A 21,620-nucleotide genomic window follows, 5' to 3' on the forward strand; every position below is an offset into this window, starting at 1 on the left:
ATTAATCCAGAAGCCATGTTTTAAATGTAGGTCAGAGATGTGCTACAACGACATGGACATGTATTTTGATGTTCTATTCCGTAATATACTTTATATTTGTGTCTGTGACATACATATGAGATCTATATTATATAAAGCGTGAGTAGACATCGTTGTCATGAACTGTTAACCACGTTAATGAGTTTTTCAAGCCGATTTTGTTCCGCCCGGATTTCGGGCGGAAACTGCATCAAAGAATTAGTGCTTCGGAAATGAGAGGTCGCAGTCGGCAAAATCATATCCGATTGAAAAAAGGCCGACCAGCGGCCTCTCATGTTATGGGAGTAGGTCTACGTACAACGTCATCAAGTCATGTGGTTTATGTCGTTTCATTTCCAATGCCTGCGTTCTATGATTGCTGAAGTGTCTATCATAGAGTATTAATACGATTACTATAACACCATGCGTAAACTCAAACCATTTACTCCATGTCTAAACCGGAAGTGACATCCCCACTTCCCATAGGTGCGTTCGATTACCAATGTCTGAATGCAAGTAAACGGGCGCAACTCGTGCAGCCTTTACAGTTAACACTACAATTGCAACTTCTGTTCATGTTCAAATAAACCTCAATACGTGATAGAAACACGTGGCATGCAGCTTGGACACGTGACAGATGTAAGTGTCTTACACAGCTTGGACACGTGACAGGTGTACGTGTGGCACACAGCTTGGACACGTGACAGATGTACGTGTATCACACAGCTTGGACACGTGAAAGATGTACGTGTATCTTACAGCTTGGACACGTGACAGATGTACGTGTGTCTCACAGCTTGGACACGTGACAGATGTACGTGTATTACACAGCTTGGACACGTGACAGACGTACGTGTGTCACACAGCTTGGACACGTGACAGATGTACGTGTGTCACATAACATATGCTGTATTAATTTGTCAGTGACAACAATCCAGACCATATAAAATGATATCCTTATCTAAACAATCATCCTACATACCAGATCTACTATTAGTTCCATCTTGCTTACAAGCGATGTTTATATTTTTTAGCAATAATTATAACAATCTCCTGAACAGTTATTGAGTCACATTCAAACAACGGATACACACGTTAGTGATTTACATTATTATGTATACTGTATTGTAAACATGTCACTTTTTATTAATCTAGTTAAACAACTGATTAAATATTATCATGCTATTAGGCCTATAACCTGTGTTTATTTCTTATTAATTTCTTGATTTATCCATTGGTTTAACACATTAAAGACATTATGGAACAATGCTTTCTGAAATAATTGAAAAGCATGTTAACAATGACGCTTACGTTATTGATTTTGTTTGTGTTATCTTAAAGATAAAGCGCAAAGCTCTTCAATAATTAAAAATTAAAAATGTACTAAACCCGTTTCTAAACCTAACAATGAGCCCAAATTAAAACAGTAGTACATGAATTATTTATACAATATAATATTAGCGTAAAAAATGAGTTTCCTTAGTTTCGGGTATACGGGAAACAGTCACACGGCAGTGAAGTGCGCATGCAGTTTGTTTTCTAAAGAAGACACCTCTAGAAGTTAATATTCATGACAGGGATTCATGTTAACCACGTTTTGTGTTAGTATAAATGTCAACAACAAGACACCTCTAAGGCAGATATCCCACTACGAGATAGGGCGGGGCCGGAAGATCGGTATATTGCGAATATATTGCGCATGATTTGTATTCACACGGAGATTCCCGCCAAGCGTAGCGTACTCCTGCCACAGTTTGGTTCGCGCATGCCTGTTGGAGGTCCAGAGTGATGGCAGTGTTATCTGATTGAATTATCGGTACGGAGGACCAGGTGGCGTCATCATGCACGTGATTGGACCTGACGTATTTGCCAAACGGCGAGCAAATCACCTGGAAAGTGGAAGGACAAAATTTTGATGAAAATTTCAAACCATTTGAAAACTGTATCGGATGTTTTTGTGTGTGAATAAGGGTGTTTTTGTGTATGAATAAGGGTGTTTTTGTGTGTGAATAAGGGTGTTTTTGTGTGTGAATAAGGGTGGTTTTGTGTGTGAATAATGGTGTTTTTGTGTGTGAATAAGGGTGTTTTTGTGTGTGAATAAGGGTGTTTTTGTGTGTGAATAATGAGCATAATAATGTAAGAGAAAACATTGTTTTAACCAATTGAAAAAAAAACAAAAAAATCTCCTGATACAAGAAACGGAATGACCCACTTCGCGGCTCGGCATTGTTTCATTTGACTCAGAATAAGCATTAAACCAGCAACCGAGCGATATTGTTATTGAACATTGTCCATGTTAATAAATGTGAAGTCTCACGCGTTTGACCACATACAGATTGATGTACAGTCAATGTTGTGTGGATCAGACTTAAGGTTAAGTACCTGAAGTTAATCACTCACCTCGAACCCATGATTAGACCTGATGGGCGCCAGAACTGTGTTGGTGTACCTAACGTAGAGCGTCATGTAGGCGCTGTCCACTTGGAAGGATTCGGGAAAGGGCCCCTGTATCTCTCCCATTGTCAGATTGTAGGCAACTGACATGGCTGCCATCACCAGTCGTCTGGCGACAGTGTCTTTATCCCGGGGGTGAATACTGTTTTACACAATACATTAAATACCGGGGGTGAATACTTTTTTACACAGTAAAATATGTCCCGGGGTTGAATACTGTTTTACACAATAAAATATGTCCCGGGTGAATACCGTTATACACAATACATTAAATACCGGGTGTGAATACTTTTTTACACAATAAAATATGTCCCGGAGGTGAATACTGTTTTACACAATAAAATATGTCCCGGGTGAATACTGTTTTACTAAGGCAACAAATCCGGGGGTTGGATACTTTTATATAAAGCACAATTAATTCTGGGGGTAAATGCAGTTACTCACAATAAATACCAGGGGTGGATACTACTACAATAAATACCAGGGGTGGATACTGCTACAATAAATACCAGGGGTGGATACTGCTACAATAAAAACCAGGGATGGATACTGCTACAATAAAAACCAGGGATGGATACTGCTACAATAAAAACCAGGGATGGATACTGCTACAATAATTACCAGGGGTGGATACTACTACAATAAATACCAGGGGTGGATACTACTACAATAAATACCAGGGATGGATACTGCTACAATAAATACCAGGGATGGATACTGCTACAATAAATACCAGGGATGGATACTGCTACAATAAATACCAGGGATGGATACTGCTACAATAAATACCAGGGATGGATACTGCTACAATAAATACCAGGGATGGATACTGCTACAATAAATACCAGGGATGGATACTGCTACAATAAATACCAGGGATGGATACTGCTACAATAAATACCAGGGATGGATACTGCTACAATAAATACCAGGGATGGATACTGCTACAATAAATACCAGGGATGGATACTGCTACAATAAATACCAGGGATGGATACTGCTACAATAAATACCAGGGATGGATACTGCTACAATAAATACCAGGGATGGATACTGCTACAATAAATACCAGGGATGGATACTGCTACAATAAATACCAGGGATGGATACTGCTACAATAAATACCAGGGATGGATACTGCTACAATAAATACCAGGGATGGATACTGCTACAATAAATACCAGGGATGGATACTGCTACAATAAATACCAGGGATGGATACTGCTACAATAAATACCAGGGATGGATACTGCTACAATAAATACCAGGGATGGATACTGCTACAATAAATACCAGGGATGGATACTGCTACAATAAATACCAGGGATGGATACTGCTACAATAAATACCAGGGATGGATACTGCTACAATAAATACCAGGGATGGATACTGCTACAATAAATACCAGGGATGGATACTGCTACAATAAATACCAGGGATGGATACTGCTACAATAAATACCAGGGATGGATACTGCTACAATAAATACCAGGGATGGATACTGCTACAATAAATACCAGGGATGGATACTGCTACAATAAATACCAGGGATGGATACTGCTACAATAAATACCAGGGATGGATACTGCTACAATAAATACCAGGGATGGATACTGCTACAATAAATACCAGGGATGGATACTGCTACAATAAATACCAGGGATGGATACTGCTACAATAAATACCAGGGATGGATACTGCTACAATAAATACCAGGGATGGATACTGCTACAATAAATACCAGGGATGGATACTGCTACAATAAATACCAGGGATGGATACTGCTACAATAAATACCAGGGATGGATACTGCTACAATAAATACCAGGGATGGATACTGCTACAATAAATACCAGGGATGGATACTGCTACAATAAATACCAGGGATGGATACTGCTACAATAAATACCAGGGATGGATACTGCTACAATAAATACCAGGGATGGATACTGCTACAATAAATACCAGGGATGGATACTGCTACAATAAATACCAGGGATGGATACTGCTACAATAAATACCAGGGATGGATACTGCTACAATAAATACCAGGGATGGATACTGCTACAATAAATACCAGGGATGGATACTGCTACAATAAATACCAGGGATGGATACTGCTACAATAAATACCAGGGATGGATACTGCTACAATAAATACCAGGGATGGATACTGCTACAATAAATACCAGGGATGGATACTGCTACAATAAATACCAGGGATGGATACTGCTACAATAAATACCAGGGATGGATACTGCTACAATAAATACCAGGGATGGATACTGCTACAATAAATACCAGGGATGGATACTGCTACAATAAATACCAGGGATGGATACTGCTACAATAAATACCAGGGATGGATACTGCTACAATAAATACCAGGGATGGATACTGCTACAATAAATACCAGGGATGGATACTGCTACAATAAATACCAGGGATGGATACTGCTACAATAAATACCAGGGATGGATACTGCTACAATAAATACCAGGGATGGATACTGCTACAATAAATACCAGGGATGGATACTGCTACAATAAATACCAGGGATGGATACTGCTACAATAAATACCAGGGATGGATACTGCTACAATAAATACCAGGGATGGATACTGCTACAATAAATACCAGGGATGGATACTGCTACAATAAATACCAGGGATGGATACTGCTACAATAAATACCAGGGATGGATACTGCTACAATAAATACCAGGGATGGATACTGCTACAATAAATACCAGGGATGGATACTGCTACAATAAATACCAGGGATGGATACTGCTACAATAAATACCAGGGATGGATACTGCTACAATAAATACCAGGGATGGATACTGCTACAATAAATACCAGGGATGGATACTGCTACAATAAATACCAGGGATGGATACTGCTACAATAAATACCAGGGATGGATACTGCTACAATAAATACCAGGGATGGATACTGCTACAATAAATACCAGGGATGGATACTGCTACAATAAATACCAGGGATGGATACTGCTACAATAAATACCAGGGATGGATACTGCTACAATAAATACCAGGGATGGATACTGCTACAATAAATACCAGGGATGGATACTGCTACAATAAATACCAGGGATGGATACTGCTACAATAAATACCAGGGATGGATACTGCTACAATAAATACCAGGGATGGATACTGCTACAATAAATACCAGGGATGGATACTGCTACAATAAATACCAGGGATGGATACTGCTACAATAAATACCAGGGATGGATACTGCTACAATAAATACCAGGGATGGATACTGCTACAATAAATACCAGGGATGGATACTGCTACAATAAATACCAGGGATGGATACTGCTACAATAAATACCAGGGATGGATACTGCTACAATAAATACCAGGGATGGATACTGCTACAATAAATACCAGGGATGGATACTGCTACAATAAATACCAGGGATGGATACTGCTACAATAAATACCAGGGATGGATACTGCTACAATAAATACCAGGGATGGATACTGCTACAATAAATACCAGGGATGGATACTGCTACAATAAATACCAGGGATGGATACTGCTACAATAAATACCAGGGATGGATACTGCTACAATAAATACCAGGGATGGATACTGCTACAATAAATACCAGGGATGGATACTGCTACAATAAATACCAGGGATGGATACTGCTACAATAAATACCAGGGATGGATACTGCTACAATAAATACCAGGGATGGATACAGCTACAATAAATACCAGCGATGGATACTGCTACAATAGATACCAGGGATGGATACTGCTACAACCCCCACCAGGGATGGATACTGCTCCAATAAATACCAGAGGTGGATAATGCTACATATGGTACCGTCATGCAATATGTCCAGTAGATGGATACCGTCACCCAGTAGATGGTACCGTCATACACTTCACAACATGCCCATTAGATGGTACCGTCATACACATCACAATATGCCCAGTAGATATATACCGTCATACATACTGCTACAATAAATACCAGGGATGGATACTGCTACAATAAATACCAGAGGTGGATACTGCTACATATGGTACCGTCATGCAATATGCCCAGTAGATGGTACCGTCATACACTTCACAATATGCCCAGTAGATATATACCGTCATACACTTCACAATATGTCCAGTAGATGATACCGTCATACACTTCACAATATGTCCAGTAGCTGATACCGTCATACACTTCACAATTTGCCCAGTAGATAGATACCGTCATACACATATGGTACCGTCATGCAATATGCCCAGTAGATGGTACCGTCTTACACTTCACAATATGTCCAGTAGCTGATACCGTCATACACTTCACAATTTGCCCAGTAGATAGATACCGTCATACCCTTCACAATATGTCCAGGAGATCGATACCGTCATACCCTTCAAAATATGCCCCGTAGATAGATACCGTCATACACTTCACACTATGCCCAGTAGATGGATACCGTCATACACTTCACAATATGTCCAGTAGATGGTACCGTTGTACACTTCACAATATGTCCAGTAGATGGTACCGTCATTCACTTCGCAATATGTCCAGTAGATGGATACCGTCATACACTTCACAATATGTCCAGGAGATGGATACCGTCATACACTTCACACTATGCCCAGTAGATGGATACCGTTATACACTTCACAATATGTCCAGTAGATAGATACCGTCATACACTTCACAACATGCCCATTAGATGGTACCGTCATACACTTCACAATATGCCCAGTAGATAGATACCGTCATACACTTCACAACATGTCCAGTAGATGGATACCGTCATACACTTCACAATATGCCCAGTAGATAGATCCCGTCATACACTTCACAATATGCACAGTAGATAGATACCGTCATACACCTCACAATATGCCCAGTAGATAGATACCGTCATACACTTCATAATATGCACAGTAGATAGATACCGTCATACACTTCACAATATGTCCTGTAGATGGATACCGTCATACACTTCACAACATGTCCAGTAGATGGACACCGTCATACACTTCACAATATGCCCAGTAGATGGTACGGTCATACACTTCACAATATGCCCAGTAGATGGATACCGTCATACACTTCACAATATGTCCAGTAGATGGATACCGTCATACACTTCACAATATGTCCAGTAGATATATACCATCATACACTTCACAATATGTCCAGTAGATGGTACCGTTATACACTTCACAATATGTCCAGTAGATGGTACCGTCATACACTTCACACTATGCCCAGTAGATGGATACTGTTATAAACTTCACAATATGTCCAGTAGATAGATACTGTCATACACTTCACAATATGCCCAGTAGATGGTACCGTCATACACTTCACAATATGCCCAGTAGATGGTACGGTCATACACTTCACAATATGCCCAGTAGATAGATACCGTCATACACTTCACACTATGTCCAGTAGATGGATACCGTCATACACTTCACAGTAGGCCCAGTAGATGGATACCGTTATACACTTCACAATATGTCCCGCAGACGGAAACCATGAACTGTAAAACTATAACTGAATAATTGCTGAATTTAAACATAATGTATATATACTCACCTATCCCAGGGAGACTTGAAGTCGGGCAGGTCCATCGCCACCGCCATAAATGTGTTCGGCATGAGCGTGTTCGGAACATAGCCCACATCAGCAGTCTGATGCCATCGAATGTCTGGAAATCCAGCGGTGATGCTAGAGTCATTATGATTGGGACCTAGCTAGACAGCCGAAAATTAAATAGTTCAAATTTACCATCAGCATGACCTTGTGTTACTTGTATTAAGTCTGAAACATGACATTACTTGCACCAGGCTAAATGCAGGACGTTACCTATACTTGCACCAGGCTAAAGGCAGGACGTTATTAATACTTGCACCAGGTTAAAGGTAGGACGTTACCTTTACTTGCACCAGGCTAAAGGCAGGACGTTACATGTACTTGCACCAGTCTAAAGGCAGGACGTTACTTATACTTGCACCAGGCTAAAGGCAGGACGTTACATGTACTTGCACCAGTCTAAAGGCAGGACGTTACTTATACTTGCACCAGGCTAAAGGTAGGACGTTACCTATACTTGCACCACAGGACGTTACCTATACTTGCACCAGACTAAAGGCAGGACGTTACCTATACTTGTACCAGGCTAAAGGCAGGACGTTACCTATCCTTGCACCAGGCTAAAGGCAGGACGTTATTAATACTTGCACCAGGCTAAAGGTAGGACGTTACCTTTACTTGCACCAGGCTAAAGTCAGGACGTTACTTATACTTGCACCAGGCTAAAGGCAGGACGTTACCTATCCTTGCACCAGGCTAAAGGCAGGACGTTACTTATACTTGCACCAGGCTAAAGGCAGGACGTTACCTATACTTGCACCAGGCTAAAGGCAGGACGTTACTTATACTTGCACCAGGCTAAAGGCAGGACGTTACATGTACTTGCACCAGGCTAAAGGCAGGACGTTACTTATACTTGCACCAGGCTAAAGGCAGGACGTTACCTATCCTTGCACCAGGCTAAAGGCAGGACGTTACTTATACTTGCACCAGGCTAAAGGTAGGACGTTACCTATACTTGCACCACAGGACGTTACCTATACTTGCACCAGGCTAAAGGCAGGACGTTTCCTATCCTTGCACCAGGCTAAAGTCAGGATGTTACCTATACTTGCACCACAGGACGTTACCTATACTTGCACCACAGGACGTTACTTATACTTGCACCAGGCTAAAGGCAGGACGTTACTTATACTTGCACCAGGCTAAAGGTAGAACGTTACCTTTACTTGCACCCAGCTAAAGGCAGGACGTTACCTATCCTTGCACCAGGCTAAAGGCAGGCCGCTACCTATCCTTGCACCAAGCTAAAGGCAGGATGTTACCTTTCCTTGCACCAGGCTAAAGTCAGGACGTTACTTATACTTGCACCAGGCTAAAGGCAGGACGTTACCTTTACTTGCACCCGGCTTAAGGCAGGACGTTACCTTTACTTGCACCATGCTAAAGGCAGGACGTTACCTTTGCTCGCACCAGGCTAAAGGCAGGACGTTACCTTTACTTGCACCCAGCTTAAGGCAGGACGTTACCTATCCTTGCACCAGGCTAAAGGCAGGACGCTACTTATACTTGCACCAGGCTAAAGGTAGAACGTTACCTTTACTTGCACCCGGCTTAAGGCAGGACGTTACCTTTACTTGCACCAAGCTAAAGGCAGGACGTTACCTTTACTTGCACCCGGCTTAAGGCAGGACGTTACCTATCCTTCCACCGTGCTAAAGGCAGGACGTTACCTTTACTTGCACCAGGCTAAAGGCAGAACGTTACCTATACTTGCACCAAGCTAAAGGCAGGACGTTACTTATACTTGCACCAGGCTAAAGGTAGGACGTTACCTTTCTTATACTTGCACAAGGCTAAAGGTAGGACGTATACTTGCACCATGCTAAAGGCAGGACGTTACCTTTGCTCGCACCAGGCTAAAGGCAGGACGTTACCTTTACTTGAACCACAGAACGTTACCTATACTTGCACCAGGCTAAAGGCAGAACGTTACCTATACTTGCACCAAGCTAAAGGCAGGACGTTACTTATACTTGCACCAGGCTAAAGGCAGGACGTTACATATCCTTGCACCAGGCTAAAGGCAGGACGTTAGTTATACTTGCACCAGGCTAAAAGCAGGACGTTACTTATACTTGCACCAGGCTAAAGGCAGGACGTTACTTATACTTGCACAAGGCTAAAGGTAGGACGTTACCTTTACTTGCACCTGGCTTAAGGCTGGACGTTACCTATACTTGCACCAGGCTAAAGGTAGGACGTTACCTTTACTTGCACCTGGCTTAAGGCTGGACGTTACCTATACTTGCACCAGGCTAAAGGAAGGACGTTACCTATACATCCACCAGGCTAAAGGCAGGACGTCACATGTACTTGCACCAGGCTAAAGGCAGTTACCTATACTTGCACCACGTTACCTATACTTGCACCAGACTAAAGGCAGGACGGTACCTATACTTGTACCAGGCTAAAGGCAGGACGTTACCTCTACTTGCACCAGGCTAAAGGCAGGACGTTACTTATACTTGCACCAGGCTAAAGGAAGGACGTTACCTATACATCCACCAGGCTAAAGGCAGGACGTCACATGTACTGGCACCAGGCTAAAGGCAGTTACCTATACTTGCACTATCCTTGCACCAGGCTAAAGGCAGGACGTTACCTTTACTTGCACCACAGAACGTTACCTATACTTGCACCAGGCTAATGGGAGAACGTTACCTATCCTTGCACCAGGCTAAAGGCAGGACGTTACCTATTCTTCCACCAGGCTAAAGGCAGGACGTTACATGAACTTGCACCAGGCTAAAGGCAGGACGGGACCTATAATTGCACCAGGCTAAAGCCAGGTCGTTACCTTTACTTGCACCACAGAACGTCACCTATACTTGCACCAGGCGAAAGACAGGACGTTACCTATACTTGCACCAGGCTAAAGGCAGGACGTTACATGTACTTGCACCAGGCTAAAGGCAGGACGGTACCTATAATTGCACCAGGCTAAAGCCAGGACGTTACCTTTACTTGCACCACAGAACGTTACCTATACTTGCACCAGGCGAAAGACAGGACGTTACCTATACTTGCACCAGGCTAAAGGCAGGACGTTACATGTACTTGCACCAGGCTAAAGGCAGTTACCTATACTTGCACCACAGATCGTTACCTATCCTTGCACCAGGCTAAAGGCAGGACGTTACCTATTCTTGCACCAGGCTAAAGGCAGAACGTTACCTATATTTGCACCAAGCTAAAGGCAGGACGTTACCTATCCTTGCACCAGGCTAAAGGCAGGACGTTACCTATCCTTGCACCAGGCTAAAGGCAGGACGTTACCTATACTTGCACCAGGCTAAAGGCAGGACGTTACCTATACTTGCACCAGGCTAAAGGCAGGACGTTACCTATACTTGCACCAGGCTAAAGGCAGGACGTTACCTATACTTGCACCAGGCTAAAGGCAGGACGTTACCTATACTTGCACCAGGCTAAAGGCAGGACGTTACCTATACTTGCACCAGGCTAAAGGCAGGACGTTACCTATACTTGCACCAGGCTAAAGGCAGGACGTTACCTATACTTGCACCAGGCTTAAGTCAGGACATTACCTATACTTGCAAGACAGGACGTTACCTATACTTGCACCAGGCTAAAGGCAGGACGTTACCTATACTTGCACCAGGCTAAAGGCAGGACGTTACCTATACTTGCACCAGGCTTAAGTCAGGACATTACCTATACTTGCACCAGGCTAAAGGCAGGACGTTACCTTTACTTGCACCAGGCTTAAGTCAGGACATTACCTATACTTACACCAGGCTAAAGGCAGGACGTTACCTTTACTTGCACCAGGCTTAAGGCAGGACGTTACCTATACTTGCACCAGGCTTAAGGCAGGACGTTACCTATACTTGCACCAGGCTTAAGGCAGGACGTTACCTATACTTGCACCAGGCTTAAGTCAGGACATTACCTATACTTGCACCAGGCTAAAGGCAGGACGTTACCTTTACTTGCACCAGGCTTAAGTCAGGACATTACCTATACTTACACCAGGCTAAAGGCAGGACGTTACCTTTACTTGCACCAGGCTTAAGGCAGGACGTTACCTATACTTGCACCAGGCTTAAGGCAGGACGTTACCTATACTTGCACCAGGCTTAAGTCAGGACATTACCTATACTTGCACCAGGCTAAAGGCAGGACGTTACCTTTACTTGCACCAGGCTTAAGGCAGGACGTTACCTATACTTGCACCAGGCTAAAGGCAGGACGTTACCTATACTTGCACCAGGCTTAAGTCAGGACATTACCTATACTTGCACCAGGCTAAAGGCAGGACGTTACCTATTCCTACACCAGGCTTAAGGCAGGACGTTACCTTTACTTGCACCAGGCTTAAGGCAGGACGTTACCTATACTTGCACCGGGCTTAAGGCAGGACGTGACCTATACTTGCACCAGGCTTAAGTCAGGACATTACCTATACTTGCATCACAGGACGTTACCTATACTTGCACCAGGCTAAAGGCAGGACGTTACCTATTCCTACACCAGGCTTAAGGGAGGACGTTACCTTTACTTGCACCGGGCTTAAGGCAGGACGTTACCTTTACTTGCACCAGTCTAATGGCAGGACGTTACCTTTACTTGCACCAGGCTTAAGTCAGGACATTACCTATACTTGCATCACAGGACGTTACCTATACTTGCACCAGGCTAAAGGCAGGACGTTACTTGTACTTGCACCAGGCTAAAGGCAGGACGTTACTTGTACTTGCACCAGGCTAAAGGCAGGACGTTACTTGTACTTGCACCAGGCTAAAGGCAGGACGTTACCTTTTCTTGCACCAGGCTTAAGTCAGGACATTACCTATTCTTGCACCAGGCTAAAGGCAGGACGTTACCTATTCCTACACCAGGCTTAAGGGAGGACGTTACCTTTACTTGCACCGGGCTTAAGGCAGGACGTTACCTATACTTGCACCAGGCTTAAGGCAGGACGTTACCTATACTTGCACCGGGCTTAAGGCAGGACGTGACCTATACTTGCACCAGGCTTAAGTCAGGACATTACCTTTACTTGCACCAGGCTAAAGGCAGGTCGTTACCTTTACTTGCACCAGGCTTAAGGCAGGACGTTGCCTATACTTGCACCGGGCTTAAGGCAGGACGTTACCTTTACTTGCACCAGTCTAATGGCAGGACGTTACCTTTACTTGCACCAGGCTTAAGTCAGGACATTACCTTTACTTGCACCAGGCTAAAGGCAGGACGTTACCTATTCCTACACCAGGCTTAAGGGAGGACGTTACCTTTACTTGCACCGGGCTTAAGGCAGGACGTTACCTTTACTTGCACCAGGCTTAAGGCAGGACGTTACCTATATCACAGCAACACAAAGATGTTACTGTATCAACGTAAAGCACCGAGAGGAATGACCAAGAAGATACTGCCAAACAGAGATTGAACTAAGAAAATTACCTACCTGTACAATACTTTTAGTTTAGAGAGATAGGTTTCCGGAACAATTCGTTAGTTTGGGAAGAAATGATGCCTACAAACCGCTTTTATTACTAAGGGAAAGACGTTTTATAGACAAAACTAAAAGGGAAGACTTTACCTGCACAAACCCGAAAGGGAATTCTGGCCTGGTATCACTGTTGGATGAGAAATGCTTGCGCCAATCCTCAATCATTCCCGGGAACGTGCAGTTGTACGTACTGGGTTCCGGGGCGTTGGATTCCCCTGGAGGTCAACACGGGTATACTGATAATGTATCACTCTTCTTTATACAGTCACATTATACAAATACACGGGGCTAGTAAAAGATCTTATTACATGTTTAAAACAAAGCAATGCTTTGCTACTCTTTGCAGACAATCTGCCATTTCTATCAGCATTTAGAGCAATATAAATAATATAGGATAGAAAGAGCAGTAAATGATGAAGGATCGGGAGAGACAGAATGAACATGAGGAGAAACATACACTGTCGATAACGATGATGGTCTTACAAACCTTGGTACCAGATGACGCCATACAGGGACATGCTGGCGAACGGACTGATCATGGCGTTCCACAGCTCCGAGTCATGTAGAGGCCTGTAACATTAACAAAGATACGGTGACTTTCCTCCGGACTATTTTTGTTGTTTTACGACTTAAACTACCTGTAACGTTTATATTATATAAAATACTTTACACGAGTAAACTGCAATATAGCAAGCCTTTTAATCCATTAGGCTGGTTGTTTGACGTAAGTAAGAGTTCCCTCAAAGACTCTAGGTCCATCATCATGTATCAGTACAAAGATATAAAGGTGTGTATAGATATATGGTATAGATATATTGCATAGATATATTGTATAGATATATTGTATAGATATATGGTATAGATATATTGTATAGATATATGGTATAGATATATTGTATAGATATATTTACATTTGCGCTGCAACCCTCTATATGAACATTACCAGCAGATGCATTTCATTTAAGTATGAAAACAATAACTCACGTTACATAACACGTGATATACTTATTACGTCATAGATTAACCTTGTTTAATGCAAGTCTTGTCACTTCGCTTCGAATGCCCCTGCGTCAAACGCTCATATCACTGCGGTTAATTATTGGCGCCAATTTTATTTAAAAAGGGCTGTTCCACCAATGTCGTTTAAAGAACGAAACATAAACAAAACGCAGTAAATAAATAAATCCTTCAAGAACAAATAAATTATAATTAACAATTGTTCTATAGTTAAAATGTAATTATATGGAATGAACGGCGTTTTTTAAATTTCCATGTCGGTATGAACGCAAATCGGTTTCATCCATAATATGAAATAGGTCAGACCTAATCAGAGGGCACACATGCAAATACATTTTTCTGCATAATTTAACTGTTTCATTTTATGTACAGTCGGTAGAATAGTTAGAATCCAATCCTTGCATACTTCAATGTAGGAACTATCCTACATAATTATATATTTGTTGGGGGGGGGGGATAGCTAAGGATTCCTCAACCCTCCCCAAACCCCTGCCAGCCCGTTGGATTTTCTTTCAAAATATCGGGTAGACAGGGCAAGTTTGGCCCATTTTCATTAAAGTTTTCTGGACAGCATTTGTTAAAATTAACCATTCGGAAGAGAAATTCTATGCCCTTCATAAAACTACAGAATGGCAAACATGTCCGTATTTGAAAATTAATTTAAGTCTTTACGGTCGGAAGAGTGTATGGCCTAATGTGCACCGCCTTGGGGTAACTTCGGACAGGGTGTCTGGGGTAATTAAGTTCGGCCCACACTGGAATTAGCATATTTTTGACGTCATAAAGCATGCAACGTCCTACTTTCCCGCTAATTTCACAGCTTCCCTAGTATGGCATGGGCCGAACCTGCCCTGTGTCATGGAACGAACCTGACCCAAATTGATATTTTAAGAAATCTGTATATCATAGCAATACAAAACTCAATGCTAGGCTTTTATGTATGCCATCATGTGAAGCTGGTTTGTTACACGTATGGCATCAATAAGTAGCATTTCGGTTTACAGAAAGTTTACAAAACTAGAAATAAGCGAGGTCGTAATTTTCTTTCTACCCTCCCAAAAAAAGATTTTCTCGCTTTTAGTAATCTAAATTTATAGTTTCCCGCGATTTTTTTCGATTGAGTGTCCTGCCTAGTGAACTGCACTGCTTAGATCCTCAAAGTTGTAAATATTTGCTCAATACCAAAAATACCAGGAGTGGCCGGAGTTACCCCAGGGCCGAGCTTGTCCCGGTCCCCCCTAAGGTGCCGGAGTTACCCCAGGGCCGAGCTTGTCCCGGTCCCCCCTAAGGTGCCTTTACCCCATATTGAACCCTGCCGCAATGGATCTGCCCTGGTTCGTTGTTTTCAAAGCACCTCAGAAATACTTGCAAATCAAGTATTGGCGATATTCAGAGGGATATATTTAAATGTAACAAAAATCGATCAGCCGTCCATATTGGGATATTTTGTACTTCTATCTATTGTTTATATCTGTTTGTATCTGTTATTACTCCATTCCATTTTTCAAGGGACAAATATTTTCTTTATTAAAATATTCTGATTTGTAAATCATTTACTGTAAGAGAATTTACTGCAGATTTTTCTCTAAAATGATTTGGAAAGGTGAAGAAGCAGATGGCACAGCAAAATGCCCATTTGAAAAATAAATCATGTTCTTAAAAATTAGGTAAAGGAAAACTATGACAATATTCCGAAATGAAAATTCAGAAGAAAAATTCTCTTTGTGTTTGCTGAAAAATTCAGAAAGAACATTTCTTTGTATTTGAACTTGTGTTAAAATGACTTCAGAAGGACTTTTTTAAAAGTAAATGCACGAAATACGTGTACTACATCAAAGATGTAGTTTCAGTGAATGTATTGTCAACACTACGATGACGCGTGTTAATAGTGACGTCACAGTCGCGTCACATGTTGTGAACGTCATATGCCTAGTAAATATATATACGGACTTATCAGTATCAATTGATGCTATTTTGAAGCTAAAGACAAATAACCAAGAGCACGTACTACATAGAAACAATTTTCAGTTCGAAAAAAATGAAAAAATCAAAATAATATGTAGGACATCGAAGGATTTCATCAGTAACATCGACTTGTAAAAGTAACGTAGAATTGTTTCTGAATATAAAAATCTGCCGGAGATACGACAAAAATACAACATATTCGTTCAAAATGTCAAATTAATTGTTTGTGCAAAAAAAGAACATCAATGCAGGCACGGGCAACACAAGTTGCCGTTTTTTGAGAGCCTGTACGATCGGAAGGACGAAAGTTTTTGAAGCCTTCATATAGCATAGAACTAATGCACTCTCATTTTCCCGTACTTTCCGTCCATGGGTTGCCATATCGGCTCGCACTGCTCGGACGATCGCGAAGTGCCCGTTGTTAAACATGAAGGCCTAGCGCAATATGGATGTAACCGATTTACGTTCATACCGTCATGAAAATTAAAAAACGCCGTTCAATCCGTATATGAAATTGCAGACGGCCATACTTGGGGGTAACGTTGCATTTCTTCAGTACGGCAGAAGACGTCCACTGCTCAATGGCGGTTTCACCCCACGTGGTATCGATTAAACCAATCGGGTACATGAGATGGTCATGTAGATATCTGCCGTACAGCCAGCACAGATCCGAGAAGTACGTAAACTCCCTTCCCTCCAGGGACGCTGTCAAGACAATGAAACCATACTCTTACAGAAGTGAACTTTTGATCGTAAGTTTTGTATATGTACAACATCTAACAAACTACCAACAACAAACGAATGTATTAGCACTTGTCATGTTTGTCATTGATATAAGGACATCATGGTTCTGAGACCGAACCATCCACTCTGTACTTATGTAAGACCGTATTGACTCTTTGTTATGTAGCAGACAGATTACATGATCAGGTTCAAAAAACGCGTGCAATATAAAAGACTGGGTGAGATTTGAGTTTTCATTATGTTTAACTATGCAAGAAATAGAACAAAACCAGTGCGTCTGCAAACGGCATTGTTTAAACTATTCCCAGAGCTGTTTTTAACATTGTAACATCTGACATTGAACCAGTGTAACTGACCTTTGCTGGGGATGGACCAGGGTTCCAAAACAGCTTTCAAGTCTCTAAGCGCGACACGTGACGTGGCTTCTTGTGCCGTGAACACCCGGACGCTAGTGTAGTTAGCTACATCCTCCAGCTGGACTGACGCGTTATAGGACTGTATTGATAGGCAAAGGTCATATATTTGCTATACAAATATAAACATGTATACGTGAGGTCAAAGGTTAACCGACAACAGGTCAAGGTCATATATTTACTAAATATATATAAACATGTATACACGAGGTCAAGGGTTAACAGACAACAGGTCAAGGCCATAGTTACCATAGTCAAAGTATCATCAGAGATAATATTGTTAAAGAAGACGTTGTATGTCACCAACGTGTTCAATATATGTCTAACAATGATAAAAAAACTAAATATTTCAAGTTTTCAGTATAAAAATGTATTCGATGATCATAAAGGGAAAGTGTTTGATAGAGATAGCCTAATTAAGATTCGTTTATTAGAAGGCATTTTGTCGTCAAGCCTAAGGTATAACTGATGGAATTGTGCTTTAATTAGATAAATCATGTGTAATAAGAGTTTATGTAGTCAGACATCTTTTCGATGATAGAATGTTTTATTATCCACAAAACCCCCCACAAATATATATATAAAAAAAAATGGAGTCTAGGGATTGAATGTCATATCAGCGTCGTACAATTTAATAGTAGAATAGTATTAGTAGAATAAATACCTACATATGAATATTTGAAAACTACTACTGACTGTTTTTTTCCTATATATGTAAAACTTTTTAATGTAATTCTCGACACAGGTATAGTCCCAGAATCATGGACTATTGGGTTAATTAAACCAATTCATAACAAAAGGCCCAAGGGGCCTAACTCGCTCACCTGGTATTAATCTCACACTTGTAATCTTAAAAGAGGACTAAAATACAACCACAGGCAGAATATCAGTGTTTGATTAATAAGAACCTATTAAAAGATTTAAACATATGACGCCCGTGACCTTGAATGTCGAACAAGGACATTAGGTTGAACACGACCCAGCATGCTTCTACTATCAAAACATCATTACCCTGGACTTTTTATTTATACAGAACAAATCATTTAAAGATTTAAACATATATTGACCACTGTGACCTTGAATATGGACGAAGGTCATTCATTTGAACAAACTTCGTAGCCCTTTATCACAGCATGCTACTGGGCATATATCTTATCCCTAAGCCTCTTAGTTATTCAGAAGAAGTTGTTTAAAGGTTTTTTAACATATTTGACCCATGTGACCTTGAATATAAGTCAAGGTCATTCCATTGAACAAACTTGGTAGATCTTTATTCCAGCATGCTACTGGTCAAATATCCCTATCCTAGGACTTTCGGTTTTTGAGGAGAAATTGTATAAAGGTTTTAAACATATTTCACCATTGTGACCTTGAATATTTGTCAAGGTCATTTATTTGAACAAACTTGGTAGCCCTTTATAACAGCATGCTACTGGCAAAATAGCATCATCTTAGGCCTTTTGGTTATTCAGAAGAAGTCGTTTAAATGTTTTAAACATATTTGACCCCTCTGACCTTGAATATAAGTAAAGGTCATTCACGTCCAGGGTGTAGCCCGCTAGTGGGTAACGAAAAATGTTAACCAACTCCTAGCAGGTTCGTGAGTGAGGAAACCTACAGTGAGTGTGGGAGAAAGAGCGGTACATAGAGGAGGGAATTACTGGCCTACCATATTCACAGTGAACTGCATGTTGCTTTGCCCCGAGCAGAGCCATACGTCCCCGAATAAGACATCGCTGATTTTCTCCGTGCCTGCTCGGCCAGCCAGCGTCAAAGTGTAGGGTTTAGTGTCGTTTACGGGTCGGAGGGTTACGCTCCATACCCCGCCAGTTTCTGGATGAGGGGACACACGTGATGTGTAGTTTACTCCGATCGTACTTCCTGCCCCCTTCACCGTAACGTTGACTGATCCCACGGGTAGGGAAGCGTAGCCCCACACAACGGCTCGCTGGGGCGCGCGCTGTAATACCATGTGGTCGCCATAGTACGAGGCGAAGGAAAGCTTACCTGGCTCTATTGCATAGGAGAAAAGTATACTTTTATAAAGTCATATTTAAACACTTTTTGCTTTATTCATTTATGAAAAAAAAAACATTAATTTAACCAACCAGAAGCTACAACTACAAATACTGCGCCAAACATCGTCAACATTTTGGTGTTCCCTTACAATAAACTACCTTGAAAGGACTATCGATGTGGAATAGCAAAACACAAATCATACTCATCACATTTATACAGATATATAAACTAAGTGTGTCTTACCTGAGCTGTGTTCACCAGTATACAGAGGAGGCCTAAGTGTGACTTACCTGAGCTGTGTCCACCAGTATACAGAGGAGGAGGACTAAGTGTGACTTACCTGAGCTGTGTCCACCAGTATACAGAGGAGGAGGACTAAGTGTGACTTACCTGAGCTGTGTCCACCAGTATACAGAGGAAGAGGACTAAGTGTGACTTACCTGAGATGTTTTCACCATTAAACAGAGGAGGAGGACTTAGTGTGACTTACCTGAGCTGTGTCCACCCGTATACAGAGGAGGAGGACTAAGTGCGACTTACCTGAGCTGTGTCCACCAGTATACAGAAGAGGAGGACTAAGTGTGACTTGCCTGAGCTGTGTCCACCCGTATACAGAGGAGGACGCCTAAGTGTGACTTACCTGAGCTGTGTCCACCAGTATACAGAGGAGGACGCCTAAGTGTGACTTACCTGAGCTGTGTCCCCCAGTATACAGAGGAGGAGGACTAAGTGTGACTTACATGAGCTGTGTCCACCAGTATACAGAGGAGGAGGACTAAGTGGGACTTACCTGAGCTGTGTCCACCAGTATACAGAAGAGGAGGACTAAGTGTGACTTACCTGTACTGTGTCCAACAATATACAGAGGAGGAGGACTAAGTGTGACTTACATGAGCTGTGTCCACCAGTATATAGAGGAGGAGGACTAAGTGTGACTTACCTGAGCTGTGTCCACCAGTATACAGAGGAGGAGGACTAAGTGTGACTTACCCGAGCTGTGTCCACCTGTATACAGAGGAGGAGGACTCAGTGTGACTTACCTGAGCTGTGTCCACCAGAAAACAGAGGAGGAGGAATAAGTGTGACTTAACTGAGCTGTGTTCACCAGTAAACAGAGGAGGAGGACTAAGTGTGACTTACCTGAGCTGTGTTCACCCGTATACAGAGAAGGGGGACTAAGTGTGACTTACCTGTACTGTGTCCAACAATATACAGAGGAAGAGGACTAAGTGTGACTTACCTGAGCTGTGTCCACCAATATACAGAGGAGGAGGACTAAGTGTGACTTACCTGAGCTGTGTTCACCAGTAAACAGAGGAGGAGGACTAAGTGTGACTTACCTGAGCTGTGTCCACCAGTATACAGAGGTGTAGGACTAAGTGTGACTAACCTGACCTGTGTCCACCAGTATACAGAGGAGGAGGACTAAGTGTGACTTACCTGACCTGTATCCACCAGTATACAGAGGAGGAGGACTAAGTGTGACTTACCTGAGCTGTGTCCACCAGTATACAGATGAGTAGGACTAAGTGTGACTTACCAGAGCTAGCGTTGTCTGCCAGTATACAGAGGACGAAGGCTATTTGTAATACTAATGTCATATTAACGGGATACTTCCAAGCCAGCCGACATAGGCATAATACACTATGGCTGTTCTGTATCAGTAGCTTTAGGTCAGGGCTAGCAATTCCTTTGGTCAGAGGTCAGGAGGCAGGGGTCAGCGGATAGCAGGGGACAGATATATATGCATGTATATATGTATGAACCAACATACACTGAATTGATACCACGCAGTTGTATGAAGGGTGTACCTGTTACATCAATTGTACACTTGCATGTAGTTACTTT

General features: G+C 42.0%; 1 protein-coding gene across 1 annotated transcript; it reads right to left on the bottom strand.

Annotated features, from left to right (window-relative positions):
• Window positions 1-249: 249 nt before the first annotated feature.
• LOC110462392 (sialate O-acetylesterase-like) lies at window positions 250-21,444 on the bottom strand. Its single transcript, XM_021516339.1, has 9 exons — window positions 21,313-21,444; window positions 19,423-19,766; window positions 17,697-17,835; window positions 17,127-17,301; window positions 14,102-14,184; window positions 13,705-13,829; window positions 8,082-8,239; window positions 2,419-2,614; window positions 250-1,907 (listed from the first exon to the last, which is right to left on the bottom strand). Exons 1-9 carry the CDS (start codon window positions 21,371-21,373, stop codon window positions 1,650-1,652), a joined length of 1,539 nt encoding a protein of 512 aa, XP_021372014.1. The 5' UTR covers window positions 21,374-21,444; the 3' UTR covers window positions 250-1,649.
• Window positions 21,445-21,620: the final 176 nt, after the last annotated feature.

This window comes from Mizuhopecten yessoensis, unplaced genomic scaffold, assembly GCF_002113885.1.
Source record: "Mizuhopecten yessoensis strain PY_sf001 unplaced genomic scaffold, ASM211388v2 scaffold10779, whole genome shotgun sequence".
Lineage (NCBI taxonomy): Eukaryota > Metazoa > Mollusca > Bivalvia > Pectinida > Pectinidae > Mizuhopecten > Mizuhopecten yessoensis.